At 36.6% G+C, this 24,291-nt stretch overlaps 1 protein-coding gene across 6 annotated transcripts in view; it reads right to left on the bottom strand.

Moving 5' to 3' along the window:
* The window catches only part of CDKL5 (cyclin dependent kinase like 5), a 180,944-nt gene that overhangs the window by 54,842 nt on the left and 101,811 nt on the right, over positions 1 to 24,291 (bottom strand). For all 6 annotated transcript variants that reach the window (XM_084790458.1, XM_084790453.1, XM_084790456.1 and 3 more), the window contains 2 exons: positions 14,436 to 14,481; positions 4,004 to 4,140 (listed from right to left, as the gene is read on the bottom strand). In XM_084790458.1, coding sequence (XP_084646584.1) covers positions 4,004 to 4,140; positions 14,436 to 14,481 — 183 coding nt within the window. The remainder of the gene's footprint in view (positions 1 to 4,003; positions 4,141 to 14,435; positions 14,482 to 24,291) is intronic.

Raw genomic sequence — 24,291 nt, forward strand, 5'->3', positions numbered from 1 at the left:
TTTTTTATGTTTTGAATTTAATCTATAAGTCTGTTTATGTGGATCAGGGTAGTGTATTAAATAAAAAATTTCCTTTATGAGAAATTACATTTTTATTACTCCTTACTTCTGCCTCTAATATTGAGAGGAGGGAGAGAGAGAAGAGGGTAGAGGAGGAAGAATAGGAGAGGGAGATTTATACATTTGGTATAAAAATTAAAACAGGCTAGAAAATATTGAGGGCCAGAGATACAGCTTAGCAGGTAAAGACACTTGCTGCCTAATTATGCAAACCTGAGGATTAGAGTTTGATCTTGAAACTCATGGAAAGGTGATAACTAACTCCATAAGATTGTACACACACACACAAACATAGCTAAAATTGTCGATCTGGAGTCAGAGATTGTTTTTTTATATAAAGGTCATGCAAAAATTTCTGGTAAGCCAAGTATCATGATGCATGTTTGTCACCCCAGCACCTGGAAGACATTACAAAATGAAACCCTAACCCCAAAACCAACAGAAACGCTAAGCTAAGACTTTCCTTAGCCGGTCTCCAGTGCATTACCATGTTATCCAACGATTCCCCAGCTCTTCTGCAAAGCCCAATCAATAAGGCTCACAGTACAATCTTAGCTTATTATTGGAAGGTACCCACATAGAGAAGCAGCTTACAAGGTGTAACCTGGGGTACGTTATCTTGATTCATATTAGTGGAATTTTAAATCCAACTGACACTTGCCATTCCATTAAAAAAAAAAAAGAACAAAATAGCAGTTAAAGATTCCCTTGATGAAGTAGTAGAATATATTATGTTTATGAAATTTTGTATTTGTTGTAATAAGTTTTTTTTTTACTTTGTTTTGTTTCGGTTTTTCGAGACAAGGTTTCTCTTGTAGTTCTGGCTGTCCTGGAACTCATTCTGTAGACCAGGCTAATGCCAAACTCACAGACATCCACCTGCCTCTGCTTCCCCAAATGATGGGATTAAAGGCATGCTCCAGCACTACCTTATAGTTTTAATTGTCAAGTTGCCACAATGGGAAGGGAGTCTCAATGAGGGGCTGCCTAGATCTGGGTTCTGAGATGCCTGCTACCCTAGCCACTTTTTGTTCTGTACTATTTTCTATTTCAAAGAACAACTGAGACACAATCCATTCACGTTAACATAATCCGTTTTGTTATTTGTTGTTTCACGTTTGCATTGCTGGGTAAGCACTCCTAGGTAAGCACTGAGCTGCAACTCTATCAGCTTCGTCTAATATGAGAAACACTATTAGATAAAGCCCACTGTAAAAGTTGTGAAGGCTCTCAACAATCAATATAATTAAATAGCACTCTCAACCGCTGAGATGATGTTTCTTTAAAAGGAGAGTTGCTGTGCATATGTAAATCATGCTTAATAGTTTGGAAATACCCAACAAAAGAGAGCCACAAAATGCATGTCAGTGGTGAGACACATGCATAAGTACTGGCAAGGAACAGGTGCTGGCATAAATACTGACAGGTTCTGCATGGAGATTGCTTTCTAGTTTTTCCAGCCTTTGCTTCCATTTAAAGATGCATTGTGGTATGTGACAAAAACCAGTAAGAATTTTAATCAGAAGATCAATATGCAAAACACCTAGACCTACCTCTATAGGATTTCATGTATATTTATGGTTTCAGTTAAAATAAAATGTCAAAAGAATGTTTGCAGCTTTTTAAAAACTGCTAATTTAATTGCCTTTTGTTTTTAATTAACAAATATGTAGGAGATGCCAAGAACTGGGAGGCACAGGAGGGCTGAATGGTAGAGAAAAGATGGGGATCTCTCAGTTCATGTTCTACTCAAGGTTCCTAAGCGGCAGAGATACTAAGACCCGCCACAGCCACTTTTCCTTACTCCATAGGGAATACAATTTTCAACCACAAACTTAGATACTCAGAATGACGAGTGCATGAGTACATTTCCTACCTACCTTGTAGCCAAGTGTGACCATATAGCTATACACTAGCTAACTGGATGTGACAGCTGGGGTTGATAATGAAGACAGGGAAGCAGAGCTATACTTCAGTCCTGTGCTATCTCCTGTTGCATATATTTGTGAGGAAGAGATTCCTATTTTGTTTAAGGCATTGCAATTGTGGGTCTCAGTTAACAACTCCCTATCTTGTTTGAGCATCTTTCTCCTTATAGTTCTCAGACTCACTGGAGATTGCCAGGCACTGACGCTGTCTGCATGTGTAATGGTTAACTTCCATCCAAGAAGCAAAAGGGTTAGAAAAAGAAGCCAAAGCCTAAGTGTCAGAAGATTTCCATACTTGTGGTAGAACTGTCGCTTGTAAGCAGCGAGATCTCAAGTATGTCAAATTGCTTCTCCCAGACAGAAAACAGATATACAAAGGAGATATCTCTATTTGATATACTAAATTGTTATTTATCATAAATCACCACCATGAACACAACAGAAATAAAAAAGATAAAGTGAAATACTAGATGTGTCAAATTTTATTATTTCGGAGTGAAAGCTAAAAAAAGCACAAGTATTTGTGATAATTAGACAATAAATATAATCTGATTTTTCTGCAATCTGTGTATAACAATATTTTTCTTAAAGCAATTTTAAAGTTTTATGTTGATAGGAAAATATCAAAAGTAACACATGAAACAGATTTTGGAAAAGAAGCATATAACAACTGATTTAAAATGACAGAGCCTTCACTGGGTATATTAACTACACTTAAGGGTAGGCCCCACGCCCAGCAGTAGATGGCCAACATAAACGAACTCAATGGTATTTTTGTAGGCTTTTTTTCTATATTGCTTTGTTTGACCAATTTTTTTGTCTGACTGGTCTTTTGCTTGTAAATTATGGTTTCCAGTTTTATGTTTTTAAGGGCCTTGTTTTTGTGCATGTATATGTGAGCATTTTTAAAAATTCTGTTCTTGTTGTTGTTATTTGTGTTTGTTTTCTAAGGAGAGAAAAAAGGGGCACGGAGTTGAGTAAATGAGGAGGTGTCAAGGAGCTGGGAGGAGTTGGGAGAGGGAAAATTCATGATCAGAACATTTTATATAAAATTATTTTAAATAAAGATATATATAAATATAATAAGAGTTTTGTATATTTTAAATTGCGCTAATAATTATTATTTTATGTTGTTTACTTCAAAAATACTTTGCAAATGCTGAATGAATGAACTCAAAGTCACATTGTCAGTCAGTCCTCTTGAAAAGATTGCTTTCTTGTCACTTACGTCATAATAAACACCAGGGAATCGACCTACAGCAAACAGAAGCCTCTTCAGTTTTAATCTATGTTAGGTAACAGTCCATGACATCATTAGAAGCCTCCTATTCACACAGCAACAAAACCTTCAACAGGCAACTCTGGTTCCAGTTTCTCCTCCTGTAAACAGCTACCAACTGCTCTAAGTCATTGGCTCACTACGGAATTCTGAGGCAGCTGACCTTTTACCCTTATGTCACAATATTAAGATCTTCATTAATAAGATAACCCTCTTTATAAAGTGCTTTCCAGTAATCTTAGAGCAGCTTCAGGTCTTACCTTACAATTCCCTTAAGAAAAAAATGGAGCACTAGCAGTTCACAAAAGATGCCTGCTTTCACTCATTCCTCATATGAGTTCTGAATGAAGGATCCAGTCCAGCTTACACAGCTCTGATGTGTGTCTCTACCATCCTTTATCAGACTGTCCATCCACCTATTTCTCCCGCAGAGCTTTTATTCATGTTTAATTGAAATAAATCTAACTTGAAAACTGCTTGTTGTACATAGATTCTAAGACTTCAGAAACCATACCACTATCCTGTTTAAACTTAAAATCATTTGTATGCTTCTAACTTGGACAAAATCCCTAGATCTATTTTAGGACATCTAATGACTGTGGAAGATATTTTCACTTTTAATACCCTCAGATTATGAGTACATCAACAGGGAATACTAAGTAACACTACTTTCTTCAGTAGTGTCAGAAATATCAACAAAAAAGGTGAATCTGCACACTGGTAATTCACAACTTACTTTCTCAACATATTCAAACACCAGGTATAGTTTCCCTCTCCGACGAAAGGCTTCCTTTAGCTCCACAATGTTTTCCTGCTTGAGAGTGCGAAGCATTTTAAGCTCTCGTAAAGTCGTTTCCTTGACTTCTTCATTTTCTAGAATATAGGCAATGGTGAAGAGAAAATAAATAAAAACTTTCACAGCTACCATTCAAAGAATTTTAAGACCACTAACAACATCTTCTATTTAAGAAGTCCACAGATAGAATATTAACACATTTTCTTGGTGAGAGAAAGAAAAAGAAACTTAAAGAAAAGGCTAGTTGAATTCTATGGTGCAGACCTATAATAATCCCAGCTAGTCAGAAGGTTGAGGTTGGAGGATGGTAAGTTCCAGGCCAGCCTGGGTTATGAGGTACCAAGAAAGCCTAAAACAAGCAAACAAACCAACCAACCATAAAAAGGCTTTCTTGAACAACTCAAGCCTTTTTTTTTGCTTGCATTTTCTTTATTTTTTGTTGTACCACACCATAGATTCATAGACATAGCAATATGAATTTATCATCATTTTAGCTCTAAAATTTCGAGCTGGGGAAGAAAATGTTGAAAAGGGTTACGAGAATCAACCCCATCAATGTGTAGAGGAGACTCTGTGTCCAGTACGTATAGTGCCTTATGTACTAAGGTTAGCTTCAAGGTACAGCTTAAAAGAGAATTTTATTCTTCAGGCTGCTGTCAGACCACCTCAGTGAGCACACGTTGTACAGCAGGCATTCATGACGCAGTTCATGGCCAAATCACAGGGAATTCTTAAGAGTGTCTTATTTCTCTGAACAGCAGCTGCTGTGGGTTCCTGCTGCCTTCCCATGGCATGTCCATCTGTCCATCCCAGATGGTGTAGCTGTTCTGGGATGGAGAACTAGTAGCTGTAGCCATGTCTGCCCTGCCATACCATAAACTTCACTTGTGATAACCTCCAGAGACATGGAGAAAGGACAGAAGTCACATTAATGGTAATGGATTAGTGGGCAGGCAGGGAAAGAGATAATATTTCACTTTAAATGTATACTCATGATAGCTTAAAAGGTAACTGGGAAATTCTAAGTAGTGTGTTTTCAATATGTATGCTCAAGAATACAGGTTCATAATTCCCAAATCTTTAGTTGGAAAACTGAACCCGTTCTAAGTTTGTTACAAATTCATTCAGAGGCAAAAACAAAATTGATATGAGACTATTTATGGTCTTTGTTTAACCCACTTGCTATGAATATTCATAATCTAGGCTATAGAAATATGCCTTGATTACAGTGCTATGTAGAATGCCATATTTCCATTCTGAAACTTTGAAATTGTAAATTCTAAAACACTTGGCCTCAGGCTTTGGTTAGGGGCCAGAATCCAGGCTGGCTGAGATTATGTTGTGGGGACCTCAATTTCAGGCATGTCTTTAAGTCAGAAGAGAAAAACTGAAGTTCTGGGACAGAGACGAGAACACCTATGGCTTTCAGGAAGGCATGCTTTCTATATAAGGCACCAAAAAGGGGGAAAAAGCTGACTGGGGGCCGTGGTCGGGGAATGGAAAAGATTCTAAATGCAGAGTAAAGATTGCTTATCAGCCAATTTTCTGTTTAGCCCTATTCCAAACCTCTTCCCAATGAGTTTAAAGCCCTCTTCCAAAATGAGTTTAAAGAAGATGGTAGAAATAGGGCTTTGTGGAACCAGCGAAAATCACTAGCCTCCATGAGAAATTATATTAGGATCCCCCAAATCATGCCCCTCTCATCTTAGTCTTTTAGTTGCCCAAACAGCCCTAACCTTTGCCAGTCTTCAGATTTTCTAAAAGTAAAATTTCATTCCTCAATGTGATTTCCCATCCTAAAATAAGATGAGTCCTCATCCTACCATTCTGGGTCACAATATCCATGGCTTTCCTCTCACAGACCAGCTCACCATTTTTTCTTGATACAACTGGAGTGTCCCTGAACTGAAATGCTTGGGTCCAAGAAGTGTTTAATATTTTAGAAATTTTCAATTCTGAAATAAGTAAATAAGTGTGTGTGTATGTGTGTGTGTGTGTGTGTGTGTGTGTGTGTGTGTGTGTGTGTGTAATGATATCTCTTGGGATTTGGATTCAAATTCAAATACAAAAGCCATTTATGTTTCATATATCCATATCTTAGAAGGCAATTTTATACAATGTTTTCACTGTGCTTATATTTTGACTCTAACATGCCACATTAGGTTAAGCATGAAACTTCCCATCATCAGAGAAACACTCAACACGTTGTAAATTTGGTTACATCTCACATTTTGGACTTTGGGATTTGGATTGAGGCTGCTCAATCTTGCTTACCGATTAAGCTCTTCTGTCTAATATAGATCTCACTTTGCAGAGCTGTAAACAATCACAACTTCCTATTATGACTTTTTGAGCTGGGCACATAAAGAGATCTTTGTGCATATATGCCTAGATCTCCCCCCACAACTCGGGTGTGAGAAACAGGTAAGGGGTGGCCAACAATACAGGCATTTTGTCCTCTCAATTTTGAGTAGAATGGCTTTGAGTTTTTCTTTTGAGAACTTTGAAAGGGCTGCTTGGGAGGTAATGTGGAAAACAATTTATTTTCTCTTACTCATCATTGAAAAATGGGGAACCCAGAAAACCAAGAGTACTTAGGGTCAACAATGTGTATGCTCATATACAAAGTCCTTTAGAGGATCAACAAACTATACTGGAGCTGAATACAAAGTTGCTAAGTAAATGCAGCTGGTGTTTCTTTCATTGCTTGGGAACTCTTGGCATTTAAAAAGCAAGCAAAAAGGGGGTGTTGTGTTTTGCTATCAAGTTGGGACAGTTTCATTGTGCTAATAGATAAAGTGACTTTGGAATGTCCAAATCAAAATCATGATGATAGAAGGAACAGTGGAATAGAACTATGGAGTGTAGAGGAATGTTAATTCAGAACATGGCTTTTCTGGCAAGAGATCACGTGCAAAGACCTTCTAGGTCTGTGTGATCCAGCTGGAATACAAACACACCTTTAATCCAGGAGACAGAAGCAAAAGGATCTGAACTCAAGGCCAGCCTGATATAGAGCAAGTATCAGGTAAAGAAAAGCTTAGGTCCAGGTGTGGTGATACATGCCTTTAATCCCAAAACAATGAAGGTAAAAATTAGTTTGTAGAAGGAAGCACTCATGTTTGAAAGTGATGTCTAATTGAGTGGCAAATCAGAGATGATTTGACAGAAAAGGATATGTCCAATTCTCATGAGAAGAGAGAGGAAAGGGAAGCTCCTTAAGAGGCAGTTTTACAGAGAGAGGAAACAGTCTTTACCAGGACACTAATGGAGAGATGGGTTGCAGAGAGAGAGCTCAGGTAAAGACAGAAGCAACCAGACAATGAGAAAAAGCCAGAAGATTAAAGCAGATTGCTGAGTTAGTTTGAGGCCAAGCTGAGAGAAGAGTTTGAGCCAGAACAACTGAGCTGAGCCAGCCAGAGCTCAGAAAGAAAAAGATGAGCTTATTAAGCAGTAAGTCTCAGAGGCTAAAAACATTCTAGGCCTAAGATTGTACGGAAGCTAGAAGCTTCTAGGACTAGGCCTAAATTAGCAGAAGGAGGCAGTAAGCCTCCCAGACAACAACTGAGTCAAGAGAATAAAAGTTACTTTTACAATGGAGACCTAGACTTTAGAGTCTGCCCTTTTACCAATTTATGCTGTAACATGCAACTGTGGGCAAGGCAGCTACATTTTCAACAGTAAATAAGCCTAATTGTGATTAGTTTCATCAAAGTATTTCTGACTATAAACTTTTTATCAGTAAATAAATCGAATAATCTGATTTTTTTCATTAAAGTGTTTTTGATTAACTTTGGTTGTGAGTCTAGCCTTTAAAAGCTGAGGCATCTCTCCAGCCAAAGACTTTCTGATTATAAGCCTAAATGTCACTGAATTTTGGTAACTGATAAAATATATCATTCCTATATACTAGCCCCACTTAACAGTAGAGTTATAAAAACATAATGGTTATATACTGAATGTTTATAAAGAAAGAAAGAAAATAAGTAATTCTTTAAAAAGAAGCACACAATAAATCAAGCTGATGGCACCTGGCGTGTAATCCTGGTTACTTGGGAGGCTACAACAGGAGGATTCCAAGTTCAAGGCCAGTCGGGGCAATGTCCTAAAACCCTGTCTCTAAACAAAAAGCAAAAAGAACGCCTGTTATATAGCTTAGCAAAAAGAGGACCTGGGATATAGCTCAGTAGTAGAGTGCTTTCTGCGCTAGTGCAAGGCCTAGGCTCAGTTCCCAATACACACACACACACACACACACACACACACACACACACACACACACACACACACTGGGTGTGGGTTGAAGGGACACACGAGAACATTACTTAGAGTGCAGTGTGCCAATACAACTTCATTTGAGCTCCCTTTTAAGAAAATGAGGCTCCTTATGCCAGCCATAAGCAATCACCTGAGCATTAAAACTATAATGACTGGGAAAAGGCAGAAAATGGAGTTACTAATTTCCAAAGTGCAAGCAAACTATGCACCCAACATTACTTGGAATTCTGTGGGTACTTTTAAGGTTTCTAGCCTGCCCTACACTTGATAGTGAAAACTGTGGTACTATATGATTAGATGATGGAGAAAAGTAATATACGCTCTGCTGACACATGCCCTCTAAAACAAGCAAAAGTAGCAAAGCATTAACAGGCATCGCACAATCTATGAAAATAAGCATCCTTCACCCTTCCCTCCCCACTAGTTAAGATAATTCTCCTGTGCTAGCTATGCTATTTTCTCCAGTTCATAAATAAAGAACTCATGGCTAAAAAGGATAGCTGACTTTCTCAGGGTGCATGGACTCAAAGTCACACTCAATCTCATATCCTGAGTTGAACAGCGGGACTTAGGTGGTATGGCTATTACTGTGAGCTTTGGAGAGTGCGTAACAGCACCTAGATTGATGCTTAGACTTTGTAACATTTTGGACCAAGCTATTTGGCTTGCTACCAAAGCCACACAGGCAAAGAACATAGCACAGCTGGAAGAAATAATCGGTGAAGCTCCTAGGTCTGCATTTTAGAACCATTTAAGTACAGACCAGATTCTCACCTATAACATGGGACTGGAGTTACACTGGTTTTTTTCAAAAGCCTTTTTCTAGTTCTAAAAGTCAATGTTTCTACACCTGTTTATGAGCATGCTAACCAATCTCACCAGTAGGCACTGTTGAAGAAAGCCAACCATAGTGGTTCACATCTATAATCCTAGCACTTAAAAGGCCAAGGCAAGAGGATTACTGCAAGTTCAAAGCCATCCATGGCTAAACAATGAGTCCTAGACTACAAAATAAGATGCTTTTTTGAAATACAGAGAAGAGGGAAGAGGGAGGAAGAAGGAGGAAATGCAGGGGTGGAAGGAGAAAGGAGAACAGAGCAAGATTGATTGAATGAATATATAAAAATTTAATTTCAGGCTAGTCTGGGCTACATAGCAATATCCTATCTCAAACAATACAAAAACTGGTTAACATTGGAGGGGGTGTTCAAAGTAAAAAACAACTCTGGCAAAGTTATGTGCAGTAAGTATACAATCCAACCTAGGAAGGACAAAGTTGACAGGAGCAAAAAGGATGCAAAGAAAGAACAAATAAAAATCTGGCCTACTTCTGTAGATTTATCATTGAGTCAAGTTAACATACCTAAAAATCAAGAGAGTCACTAAAATAAAGATAGCAGTTTTTAAGAAGAAAGCTCACAAGAGCAAAAGAAATTCAAAGATAAGTCAATGATGAAAAGAAAAAATCTAAAGATCAGCAGAAACTATTGTAACCCTATTTTTAAAGAACCGTGGGCTTGGAAAAGAAATCCAGGAATAGCTGTAACCTACTTTATGAAATCACAAACCTGACATCTTTGTATAGCCAAAGAGGCCCCCAAAACAGACCTTTAAACAGATATAATAAAAAAGAAAAGTCAATCCATCCTTGAACAAAGCCATAGGGGTACCATGTTTGATTCTGGTTGCTCTGATTGAAGACGGGATGCAGCAGCAGGGCAATCAATGTGGCCACGGAGGTTTGAATGGTGATGCTACTGTTTTATGTACCAAAAAAGATGAAGACCTTCAATCTTTAGAGATGAAGGACCAGTTAAAGAACAGAGAAAATTTATGAAATCACAAAAGGTGCAAAATGTCGCCAAATCTTACAAAAATTCCTGAGGTTTGAAAGAGTCTGGTTTGGGCAGAAAAAGGAAGTGTGATGGTACCAGAAGTAGCCAGGTGCTACAGCTCATATAAGCAAATTCTTTATATGACAAAGATTGGAAATTTTGTTTTAAGGCCCTTCTTATAAGGAATCCAGGTTCTTGAGTTTTAGAACTCCACGAATTCTTATTTTATATCATCATACAAACTAAGAGACCAGTATAGAGTTTTCTAGTCTCTAGGTAAAAATAAGAATGAAACCAACTGGAGGAAAGACTGATTAATTAAGCATTTCATAATAATTAAATAAATAAATATGTTCAAGAGAAATATTTTCAAGAGAAAATACATATCTATAGCATACAACTAACATAAAATACAATGCTACTGATTTTATTTGATATAAAACCAGAGAAATGACTTAACAGCCCTCCCCCAATGAAACATGAATGGTTGCACAGCTCACTGGGGTCAGCTATGTACTGAGGCCCAGTGGTAAGTACAGATAATGTTTCATTCGTCAAAGAAAGATAATGATCCAAAGAATTAGGAGGAGGATCAAAATATAAGTAAAAAATAAATTCTGACTACATGTTTTCCTAACAGAAAGGTTTAATAGGCAGTATTTTAATTATTACTATTCAAACACAACCTAGTTTAAATGGGCACTCCTGGATTGTTCAATACATTTGGTTTTATGTCTCTATATAAGAATGATTACCCCAGGCCAGTGAGATGGCTCAGGAGGTAAAGGGTTTGCCTCTAAGATTTGGGGGACCTGAGTTTGACACCCAGGACCCACAAAATAGGAGAGAATTGATGACCACAGTTTTCCTCTGATCTCCAGACACTGGCTATTATGAGGCACATGTGGAACAATGCATACAATAAATAAACAAATGTACTGAGAATGATGATCTGATGATCAAATGCCGATGTTCAAGGCTGAAGTTATAGGAAGGTTAAGAAGAATTTGGTTAAAATAATTATTATATACAATCTGAAAAACATCTTTTAACCAAAGAATCCCATGTATCTTTGGAGTCTGTGGTCATTTTTTGTTCTCAAAAGATTCAAATAATTAACAGAACTGATTTAGTATTTGATATTTAATTTTCTCTGTGGAAGCATACATGAATATACAAATTTATATCATCATTCAGAGTATTGCTAAGAATTCTCTCTGAAATGCCAGACTTATAATAATGTACCAAGAAACAGAAGCCAGTAAAGCAAACAAGTGAATGAACAAAACGAACAAAGGAAGTTGTCTCCAATAAAAATTTGTTATCATTTAAACATGCCTTTTTATGTGGGGGTGGGGGTGGCAGCTGGGAACTGAATCCAAGACTCTACCACTGAGCCTCAAACCCAGCTTATATTCTTTCTCTTAACAGAAGTTTCTGGCCTTATCTAGAATATTAAGGTCCTTCAGGGAAACTCGGGGCAAAGACACCGATAAAAGATCTGACAGTTTTATCACCTAATAATCAGGGAATAAAATCTTGAAAGTAAAGGGAGGAGTGGAGTTCAGAGGTCCAGAGTACTTGTTGGTCTTGAAGGATTCTAGTTTGATTGCCAGCACCCACATGGTGGCTCACAAGTATCCATAACTCCAGTTCTAGGGGATCCCATGCTCTGTTCTTACCTCCAACCAGCATGTCACCAGATCCACACATGTTACACATACACATATGCAGATAAAATACTCATAGATACAAAATAAAAATAATTCTAAAACATGAAGACATAAATATTAAAAGCAAGAAAACTGATAAAGCCTCTGTTATGCTTTTATTAGCTAATATGCAATTTTCTGGAAAAAATGGACTTTTCCCTTTAAAATACCCAATTCTCCTATAAACTAGCATAAGTTGCTATTATGACTGAAACTGTATTTACAATAGGGCAAACTTATTTTCATAATTTCAGTTTGTTTTCAGCTAAAGTAATAATATAACCTTTTATTTACTATGAAAATTTGGGTCTTATTTTTAAGCAGTTGTCTGTTATTCTGGGATAATATAGATCTTTTGCACTAAAAAGTGGTCTACCTGAAAATGTATTTTATTTAAAATAATAACATATTTAATTTAATTTAAATTAATTTTCTTTAAATATTAAGTAAATTAAATTTAACTTTAATAAAAATATAATTTAAAATTAAATTAAATTAAAAAGCAAAATATTTTACACAAACTTTTGGATCCATATCACCTTAACAGGACAATAGGACATTATTACACTCTTTTAAAGCTACCAAAAGGTCACATATATTCTCACACACTCTCCCTCATATCATCATTTAGAGAATATTTAGAAACATTAATGTGAATGTCACTCAGATCAAGCACAATTTCCATTTTAGCTTAAGCTTAACAATGCATTTATAGAATTAATTTGTTTATTTTCACCAAGATTTGGAAATGTTTGATATAGAATAATCACCACTATAATATAATATTCATAGCAACTAACAAATTGAATGATTGAGGGCTGGTAGACAAGGCGGGCAATATTATCAGAATAGATTTTGAATTATAGTAGTTTACATAGAAGTTCAATAGACAACATCATCTAGATGAAACTATTTTTTGTATAATTCACACTCTAAAAGAGTTGGTCACCAGATATGTACCATTTCTTTCTCTTATATAAGGCCAGAATTCTACTAGATGAGCAGAGTAAAGACATAGAAGACAGTACTAGATCTAACAGGGTTGTAAGCAAGCTTAGGCTATGTAAGACCCTACACCAAAAAAGGAAGATCTGCTGACAATTTGTAACTTGCCCATGTGACCTTAAAGACTTAAGGTGTATGGAGACACAGTAGGAAGTCTCCATACACATGCAAGAGTGCTGCTTTGATTTTCTGTTGCATTCACTCTTTTTAGATCACCATTTGTCTCTGGAACACCAGCCATTAGTCTAAAATCACTGCTCAAAGAGTTCATTTCCAATGATATCGCAGTGGGTTAGCCAGGGGCAACTGCTTCCATTAGATTACAAGCACATAGGCACATAGTTTCAAGCACACTGCCTCCCATAATAAGCTCAAAAGCACTTCCTCCCAATAGCTTCACAAGGCCCTCAGTAATATACCAGTGCTCCACATTATTAGCACATCATAATTTAGTTATAGCGGATGCTATGGAAGCTATCCTAGGAGTCTCTTTGCTATTTCGTGCTTTTTAAGTATCTGAGGTGATGGTGATGAGACAGTTCATCAATACAGAAGCTGGGGCCTTAAAGCGCTTAGTAAATGTGCACCAATGAAGTCAGTCTATGTTGTCTGCCTTCAGGCTTTGCATTAGATACAGAGGCTGATGCTGATACCTTTTACCCATTCTTCTTATGGTCGGTCGGTTGAAACTCAGTGTCACAATGGAGTATTTTTAAGATTTTACACAAACCAGCGGTAGTAGAAAATGGAATGCCTCATTAACACAGGAGTTTGTGAGGCTTGCTTTTCAATATAGTATAATATGTATATGGAAACTTGGCTAAGACTTAGAAAGTTTTAATGAGGTGTCTGTACAACAAAGTGTGAACTACTGCTGCTTAAACTCCTCAAAAGCCATGTAGACTTTCATTATCAGTCGTTCTTTGTCTGTCTTTTGTTAGGTGAGAGTTAACACCTAAGGCTTCAAAACTAATGTGCTAGTAAAATATTTTATTTGAAACTTTCTTGCCCAGCAGAGAATTTTAATACTCCATTGAAACAGTCTAAAAGTGTGATCAAGACCTCCTCAAGTATGGTATTTCTTATTGAAAATATTTTATTCTCTCAATAAATGGTTCTAAATATAAAGAATTTCCCTCTCCATACAGTCTCCCACTTATCCTTGTATTTCTTGCTGTGACTAGGAATGGGAGAACACACTGACCAAAAGTTGAATCTGTCACAGCACTCACTACTTATGGAAACCACAGAAGCATTTGCTTTTAATCAGCTTTTCCATTGTAATCTATGAGGAAACATGTAGTTAAGAAGATTTCTATCTGGCCTTTGGAGCAAAAATTCCATCCTTGACTGTAAATTAAAATAGATATTCTAATATCATGAAATATAAAATATTTCATAGTAAAGCATGATAATAAATAAGTTGCATTTGCTCCCTGAGGTTATGATTTTAAAGTCACAGGGCTAGATTCTAACCAATTAAACCCCATCTTACCCTCATGTTATTAACAAAAAAATACAGAAGTAAAAATGCATATATACCTTCACTATCCTTGAATTTCTTGATTGCCACAATTTCATGTGTTTCCTGCAAAGGAAAAAGAGGCAAAGGGAAAAATCATTCTCCAATCTCAACTGGAGATCCCAATTATCTGAGGACAAAGGAGCAAAGACACAGATTATCATCTCCATCCATCCATTACTTTGTTTAAAAATCTGTCCTTACCACCCTGGAGACATTGCCAAGGAAGGTGAAGAAATGGGGGGGGTAGTAACGTGGCAAAGAACAGACACTGTTATGATATGCATGAAACACAAATCTGAACTGTCCATGTCTTCAAAAGTACAGGACATAAAAGAAATATTCACATAATCCTTAACAATCTGGCATATTTTCTTCAGTAATTTTTTTCTCAACTTGTTATATATAGTTGTGCATGTCACCTCATATTATAGAAGTCACATTTATACCTGGTGGTCAATAACTGTTTAAAACTCCATTTGTAATAGATGGTTATTTAAACAGTCCATCAATGAACATACTCCAAGAACGTATTTCCAGAGCTAATGTAGTGAGATAGATGGTTCAAAGGCCACAAATGCTGAGGGTTCTAATGCACATTGCCAAGCTGACATACTCAAACACTCCACTTTCACAGCTCCCTTGAGCAGTATATACTATTCAGTCCAAAAGCAGTGCCAAAACGAATATCATTACTTGAAAGGATATTTTTTTTAGTTTAATGATAGTAGTAGATAAGTTTTTGATTAACTGAATTACATTTGTTTATTTAATGGGGGTTGAGGGTGTTTGCCACAATGCATGTGCAGATTCACAGAACAATTTGTGAGGGTTGGTTCCATCATGGGGGTCCCAAGAATCAAATTCAGGTTGTTAGGTTTGGCAACAAGTGCCTTTACCCACTTGGCCATCTTAATGGCCCTGACTAGAATTTTTTTTCTATTACCTGATAAATAAAATGAAGCCTACCAGAGTTAATTAAAAAAAAACAAAACCACCAATTCGTGGGTGAAAACTTGTTGTCCAACTAAACTACTTAAAGTTATTATTGGAGACTATATATGATCAAATCTGATATAACTTGGCTCTGTAACAATGTCCATAATTTTTGTGCTCCAAGTTCCTTATTGAACATGTTTATTTATATTTTGAATTTTGATATCTTAATTATTTCATTTCTTAAACCTTTATTCAATTATAATTTACCTTAGTAAATGACAAAGTAAGGAATTCCACATTTAATATAATTCCTAAATGTTGAGCCAAATTGCTCAATCTCCTTTAGTGATGATTTGTAACTGTTACATCTTAGCATCTTTACAGAAAAATTCTAGATATATGTTCAGAGCTTTCTTGTGAACTTTAGTCTGGTGTAGGCTACTGAACTACCTGCTCTTATGCCAGAAACAATTTACATTACTGATACCTTAAACTTGAACATTAATTTTGATCCTGGTTTTCTTGTCACTTGGTTGAATCAAACTAAGAGTAGGTTTTGGTTGTTAAACCTAACTTATAACTATATACTTACAGGCTATTATATGAACTATATTTATGTGTTCAGTTGCTTCACCATTTACTAAAAGTCATTTTCTCTAATGGTTCTCATATATTTGAATGCTTAATTTGCATTATTTTTGTTCTACCACAAATCTATCTTTGAATGGTTTTCTGAGGCAGTATTTTGTTTTCCTATCACATGAACACCCTCACCCATGCAGCAAGTGGGCAGATACAGAAGGTTTGGAATGGCTTGAAGTGCAGCTTAGTGGTAGAACACATGTTTAGCATGTGTGAGGCTAAAAAGAAAAATGTAAGAATGAAAGAAGGGAGAGAGGAAGAATTGATTAATTAATTTGGGGAAAAGAAAACTTGCATTCTTACAGATTTTCTGTATGTTTTTAGCAAAACTCTGCAAAGTACCATTCACATCACCAAAACTACAAATCTATATGCTTATTAAGAATGAAATGTCTTATTTGATCATGTCCCTTGGATGGACATGCCTGGTGGCACTCAGAGGAAAGATAATAGGTCACCAAGGAGAGACTTGATACCGTATGAGCATATTCAGGGGGAGGAGATCCCCCTCAGACACAGACATAGGGGAGGGGAGTAGGGGGGGGAAGTGGGAGGAAGGGAGGGATGGGAGGATACATGGGATGGGCTAACAACTGAGATGTAATATGTATAAATTAATAAAAATGTATTAAAAAAAAAGAATGAAATGTCTGGCAAAAAATTCATATATTAGCTATTTTTAAGAGGAAAAAATTAAAGCCTTTAAAGAAAGCTTGCTTGTGCTAAGAGATAGATAAGTTGGTAAAGTGCTCCACCAAACATAAGACCTTGAATTCAACCCCCAGAACATATGTCAAAAGTGGCATGATCCTGCAAGCTCAGTGCTATGGAGGTGGAGAAGGCATATCCTTGAAGCTCATCAACTAGCCAGCATAGCCTACTTGATGAGCTCCATGCCAGTGAAAGAGTCTGTCTAAAGTAGAGTGGATAGTGCCTGGTTAATGACACCCGAGGTTGTCACCTGGCTTCCATATATGTATGTCCCACACATGTGCGCCTCCACCATCCCACAAAGGCCTTCTGTTTTCTAACATAAACTATAGTGACACCGTAGAAGAGTCTAAACGGGGAGCAAAGCAAAGAATGCCATGATGGTCTCTGGTTTTTAGGAAAATGTCTGTTTCTAACTTGGATTTTGCTCCAAAGTGGATACCTTATTTTTTAACATATTTTTTTAACTCTAGATTCTCTTAGGTCATTTCTTTTCCTTGAAATAAAAAAATGAAAACATGTGCCTATATTCTAGAAGAAATGCGTATGTTTGTGTTCTGAACTAGTATTTTAAAAGTACCCCCCATCTGAGGTCTAGGGGAGGGGAATAGGCAGAAAAGAGAGGAAGGGTGGGAATAGGAAGATAAGAGGGAGGGGATAATAATCGGGATGTAATATGAATAAATTATAATAAAACATGAATTAGAAAGTATTGATGTCCAGAAGGTTTTTTTCCTAATAACCTTAAATACTCTATCTACTCCAATTTTTCTAGTCATCATCACTATATAAACCTATCTTTCCAAATGTACCTTTTGAAACTGCCTAATCTGTTTTGTTCAGTATTACATCACCAATACTTAGTGCATTTGGTAGATATTTAATATTTAGCGACCAATGAGTAAATTATTCAAAAGCAGTGTAATCAACTTTGTTCTTAATCTGTTCCACTTCATTTTTCTTCATCTTTCCTTATTTTAGTCAAGTCCTAAATCTGTTGCCTTGGTCCAGCTTGTTCTATACTATACAGGGCAAATCTCCACTGTTCCCTTTCAGGAGATGATGGAGATGTCTTGCCTTCTTCTGCTTGTTACAGAAAAGACATTTTCAAGACTGGGTGTGGCTTCTAAATTCCAAGGCAATATTTTATCTTGACTCCTCTTTCTGTTGTCGTCCTCTACCCACACTGCCATTTTTAACCTCATACATACTACCAAGATGGAAGAAATTCAACAAGATTGGCATCTGGCAGCATTTTTCAATCACCTGAACTTCAAATAAAGATTGAGTTACCAAAGAGGATGATTTCAAAGCTGAATGTTAACAAACACTGTCCTCACTGGGCTTGCTGGGTTTGACCTTGGATGATGTAGACAGGGTCCTCTTAATGAGCACACACCATTTGATCTTTCTTGCGTGGGCTCTAGAGACATTACCTTGGTACTGGTGGCTCCCACATTTCTCTCTGGATGCTGTATGCCTCTTCCAAGCCTCCTCTATTTCTTGCCTAACTTTATGTATTTGGGCCACCTTAGTCTCTAAATGATCTGGAAATATGTATGTTAAGTGGGCTAGTAGGAAGCCAAGAACTCCGGTTCCTTGGTGAGATGACCGCCTGCAGGCCAGCCTCTTTACACGTAAGTGTAAGTCTTTCCTTGTTCCCATTAGCTATTTTTGCCTCAGCTGATTTCAGAAAGTGTAATAAATGACATGACATTCAAGACTGCTTTTAAATCTACTCTTGCTAATGAAATTCTCCCTGGAGTTTGTCACCAATCTTTGATTTTTTTTTAAATTTACAGAAGTATTAAAAGTTTATTTTTCTGTTTAAATATCTTTATGTGTACTTAATGGAGAGGCAGGAGGTCACATGCCAAATGCTACACTATCCTGAGATGGTATCCATAATATAGATGTGGGCAAAGAAAAAATTACATGAAAATTACTGAAGAACCTATGCTTTAAATTCAGTTTATTCCCCAAAGCATGCCATTGCCCCACAAAGTCTGCAACAGAATGTCAGCAGCTGCAGTTAGCAAGATACACATAATCTGTTTCTTGTTTCAGTGTCCTGCTTATTTTTAATATAAGGGAGTTCAAAAGAGCCATTTTAAGCAGTAAATTAAGAATTAGATAAAAATATATCCACAGTTCATTAATGGCAATTATATCTCTCATCTTTTATTCTACCTCAAAATTGGACTTAAGATTACTTTGAAATATAAAAAAGAAAGATGAGATAATTTTTATATAAAGACTTTCGTATTATGCCATCTTTATATTGAAGCCTTTAACATTTCCTAGAATAAATTTTTTTTTCAGTGAAAGGGGAAAATCAAGTAGGGTGTGGTGCCATAGGCTTGTAATTTCAGCATTTAGGACATAGAGGCAGGCGGCAGGAGTTTGGAGAGCAATCTGTTTTACATGAGACACTGTCTCAAAATAGAAAAAAAAAGTAGGGAGGGCAGGGGAAGAAGAAAACTGAAAATTGTATGTTATGAATAGTAACTAACAAAAAATATCTGGAAAGCCTATAGCTAGTCTTCCATCAAGTTCTTAACTCCATTAAAAAAAAATCAAACAAGCCTCCAATAATATTGGATAGAAAGACTTGTGACTACAAATCCATTCCCGTTGGGAGTGTATAAAAGTCTCCCAAGTAATTTTGCTTTCCATGTTAAAATATGCATGATGAAACAATAGGGAAAAGCATCACTGTTCCTATCTTAGTCTACCAGTCACAGACTAAGCTATTTCAAAGTTATAATCAACAATTAATTTTCTAATTATTCTCCAAGGAAGCCCTTTCTTTCTTGGGAGAAATGCTTTTCTTCATCTAAATATAAGAAATACAACTTGATAAAGTATTTTATGTCATCCTACATTTTATATGCAAAGGTCTTCAACAGTCTGTCTCTATATTATTCACCTGTCCATTCAGTAGCAACAAAATCTTTTTTTTTTTGAGACAGAATTTCTCTGTGTAGCCCTGGCTCTCCTGGACTCACTTTATACACCAGGCTGGCTTTGAACTCATGAATATCCATCTGCCACCGTCTCCTGGGTGTTGGGATCAAAGGCATGTGCCACCACACCTGACTTAGAAACAAAATCTTACAGTCATAGACATACTTTAATGGCCAGTATGGGACCTAAAAAGGCAAACGTAACTTCATTTTCATTATTAAGGCAGGATCTCAGGTAGCCAAGGCTATCCTTGAACATCTGACCATCCTACCTTTACCTGTCATATTATGGGATTATAGATATTTGCCAAAATACAAGGCCAAGATAAGCTTTATTTTAGATTACTCTATTTTTTTAAACAATATTTATGTGTCAGGTCTCATACTAAGTATTTCCCATGGATTATTTCATGCAATCCTCAAATCACTACTCTAAGGATCTCATCCTGCTCACTTTAGAGATGAGGATGCTGAAAGGAACAAATGAGGAAAAATAATGAGACCTAAGGATGAAGAGGCCATTCTGAAATCCATAACTATGTGTGCTCACATAAAGCAGAGAGATAAGGAGGCTGAGTTTCCTGGTACAAAAGTATAAGCTAAGAGCACCAGAAGAAGAGTATAAGATAAGAGCACCAAGAACAAAAATTAAAAGATAGTAGAACTGAGATTCCAAATCCAAATTGATTCTGGGTATCATTTCTAAAGCATTCTAAAGCAATGTTATGCTGCCTTTGCAACCAATAAATGAACATGTATTGTAAGCCTAACATGCACACATACATACACACAGTACATCTACTACCTACTAAGGAAGGATCATTATTTCTATTCCATGTTTTCCTGAAATGCATCAACAATTATTTCCACATAGTTTTCTAATCATAGCAGTCATCTATATTAAAGTAGTATCTATACTAAAGTATATTTTTGTTAAAGTAAATATATAAATATTTCATTATTTCTATCACCCTTTTATTTGTATTAACACCTTCAAAAATAACTTGGACTGAAATTATTTTTACACTATGAGTAAAATTATAAAATGGAAGTAAACTGAAGCATGAGGTACACCCCACAGCAGTGGACTACATCTGTACTGTCTTTTCCACAGAAATACAAAATATTGTCCATTATACACAGTGATAAAAACTAGACCTGCTTTGGATTACTTAAAAAGTACTATAGTTTGTTCATATTAAAACCCGGATTTATCACTAAATGTTAACATGTGAGACCCAACCAGGAAGGAAACAATCGAGCATAAGCAGGAAGGAAGGAATCTGAATCTGTCACTTAACAAATGCCTGCTGGGCTCTGCTGTTGGTAAGGTTTTGTGCTGCTGTGTTTGACATGCGAGAGTAAATCAATCTGGCTCCTGTACATAGAAGCCTCTAACATGCTGTTTAACAGTATATGATAGTGAGTGGAAAATGCATGAGAGAAGTTGAAAAATGCAACAGATGCTGATATACCATAACATACCACAGGAACTCAAAACAGGTTAGTCATACAAATGTACAGAAAAAAAGTACACTACTTTCAGATTTAGCAGTTGAACATATCATGGATTGTTTTGCTTTTCATTTCATCCTTGTCTTTTGAAACATAAAGTATCACAAGCAGAAATGTAGCTTCATTCATTTTCAACTGCCTCTTTCTAGAGATAATTTAAAAAAAAAAAAAGAAAAGAAAAAGAAAAGCTTTTTGTTGTTTCTTTGATTTGGGGGATAGAGGGAGGTGGTGCTGAGTGTATGGAGGTCAGAAGACAACGTGCAGAGTCAGTTCCACCATGTTTGCCCTGGGTATCAGACTCAGGTCACCGGGCTTGGTAGCAGGTGCCTTTACCCACCGAGCCATATCACTGGCCCTCTCCAGAGGTAATTTCTATCCTGAAGTTGGGATGTATCATTCCCACCACAATTGTTGTCTGTACACTAAAAATTAACTAGCACGTTATACTACATGTTTGGGGTGTGTGTGACTCTTTTTTTTCCTTTTTAGAAACACCAATGTGTGCCTGCTACATATCTACCTGTGCTATATTTATTACCTATCTGCTTTCAATCTTTGATTTATCCTGTCTTCTCTCATCTACATTTCATCTTCTATATATCATCTCTCTACAATCTGCCATGCGTCTTTCCATCATCTATTGTTTATAATTATTTTCTATATGTCATTATGTATATTCTATCATCTACTGTATCACTAGCTTAAATCTTCTAACTCCTATTATCTAATTGTCTATTTGCTCTCAAACTTTTCTAAACTCTATCATCTCTCTACATGTATCCATCCTCTATTTTCTATCAACTATCTATGTATTCATCATGCATATACCTATAATTTACCTATATAATACCTACCTTCTATCTGTCATCTATCAACCACGTATCACTTAATTTTCTTACAGCATGAGATTATCCAGCACCTAATGCTAATATTGTTGCTGCTCATTTTATAATAGTTTATTCATAACTTTTGTTCAGTAATCTTTTAAAAATAATTCTGTGCTGTTTCACTTGTAGATATTTATGCCTTAAAACAACAATAACAAACAAACACACAAACAAACATGAAAAACTGGTCACCTAGCAGGTATGATGGCACACCCCTTTAATCCTAGCTCACAGGAAGTAGAAGCAGGTAGATCACTGTGAGTTTGAGGGCAGCCTGGTCTACACAGTAGGTTTCATGACAGCCAAAACTGCACATTGAGACCAGGTCTCAAAAAAAAAAAAAAAAAAAAAAAAAAGAAAAAAGCCCATAAAAACAAAACAAAACAAAACAAAACAACCCCACCCCACTTTTTAAATACGTCACTTTTTAAGGATCTGCCTGTCATCTGAAGGCTTGAAATCACCTGATTTCAAGTAATGTTTTCCCAACAAGTTTAATACATTATAAAATGGATTTTTAAATTTTTATTTTGTTTCCCAGTTTTTTATTAAAATAGAATTACATCACTTCCTCCTCCACTTACTCTAGCCCCTCCCTTGATTTCCATCCTATATATTCCCACTTTCAAGTTGATAGCCTCTTCTTCTTTGATTATATTAGTTACAAGCATATTAGTACATCTATATGTATATATACATATTGTATATGCAGAACTGGCTGAGTTCCGTGTGTGTGTGTGTGTGTGTGTGTGTGTGTGTGTGTGTGTGTGTGTGTTTTCAAGGCTGACTTCCCTGCACTGGAAAACCAGTAAGGGGGCTTCATCTCTGGGAGAGGCTAATTCTCCTTTTTCCAGTAGTCAATAGTTGTCTGTAGTTCTTTGTTTTGGGGTAAGACCCATGAAATTTTGATTAATAATACAAAAGTTAAAAGATCAGTTCTCAAAAAATTCATTAAAACTATTAATCATGGCACTAAAATATCCACACTCATTTTATCAAAAGAATGGTTACTTTTAACTTTTATGGTGACTCCATTAAAATGTTACCAAAAGTGAAGCTGGAGAGAGAACTCAGTGAGTAAAAACTCTCCCAAAGGGCCAGAGCTAGGTCCCCACATGAGTGGCTCACAATTACCTATTAACACTAGTTCCAGGGGAACTGAAGCCATCTTCTGGTCTCCAGGGGCACTGCATATATGTTGTGCACATACATGAACTTGGAGCACACACACAAACAATGTAAACATACACAGATGCTTTCCATCGAGCCAAATTAATTTAGCTAAGAACCATCATCTACACCAAAAGCTAGTAAGCTTCCCATTGTTGAGATAGCACCACAAGAAGCATAGGTATAAACTCAAAACTGCTCTCAACATGAATTTATTCATATCTAAGAGTAATTTCAGGAAAACTTTAATGTTCAGTAAGGAATATAAGACAAATTCAATGTATTTATTATTTCATGTTCAGACTCTAAAATGAGACAGTCTTATGAAAACATTAATATTTTATTAACAACATGTAATCAAAATAGATGTGAAGGATATTTTCTTTGTTTTTCTTGGGGTTTTTGTTTGCTTTGTTGTTGTTGTTTATTTTTTTCTTTCCTTTCCTTTTTGATCCTTGTAGGCAAGGTCTCATATAGTCTAGGCTGGCTTCAAACATGCTATGTAACTGATCCTCCTGCCTCTACCTCCAAAGTGAAAGGATCACAGATATGTAACACTACACTAAGTTTTGGGGGCATGTGTTATATGTACATGTTCCTGTGGGTTTGTATATGTGTGTGTATGTTGGTGTGTATGTGTGCTCACTGACATCAGAATTAGATTTTGGGTTACTTTGTTAATTACATTCCACCTTTAAAATGAACTCTAGTGCCCATGATTTGATCACTGGCCCTTGGCAGGACAGCCTTGCAGGCACACAGAGGAAGAGGTTGCAGGCTATCTTGATGAGATCTGATAGGCTGTAGTCAGAAGGTGGGTAAGGAGGGCCTTTCCCCCCACCCCTTCCACCCCCCCCATCAGAGGTCTAGGGGAGGGAATTAGAAGAGGGAGGGTGGGAAAGGGAAGATAAGAGTGGGGGATAATAAATAAAATATTTTTTAAAAAGATGTAGCCAATGGACAGCTCACGCTCCACATGGAGAGGGAGGGGGAGTAGGGACTGCCTCTGACATGTACTCTGGTACCTCCCCATCTGATCACTTCCC

This window comes from Acomys minous (genome assembly GCF_964271855.1).
Source record: "Acomys minous genome assembly, chromosome: 7".
NCBI classification, from domain to species: Eukaryota; Metazoa; Chordata; class Mammalia; order Rodentia; family Muridae; genus Acomys; species Acomys minous.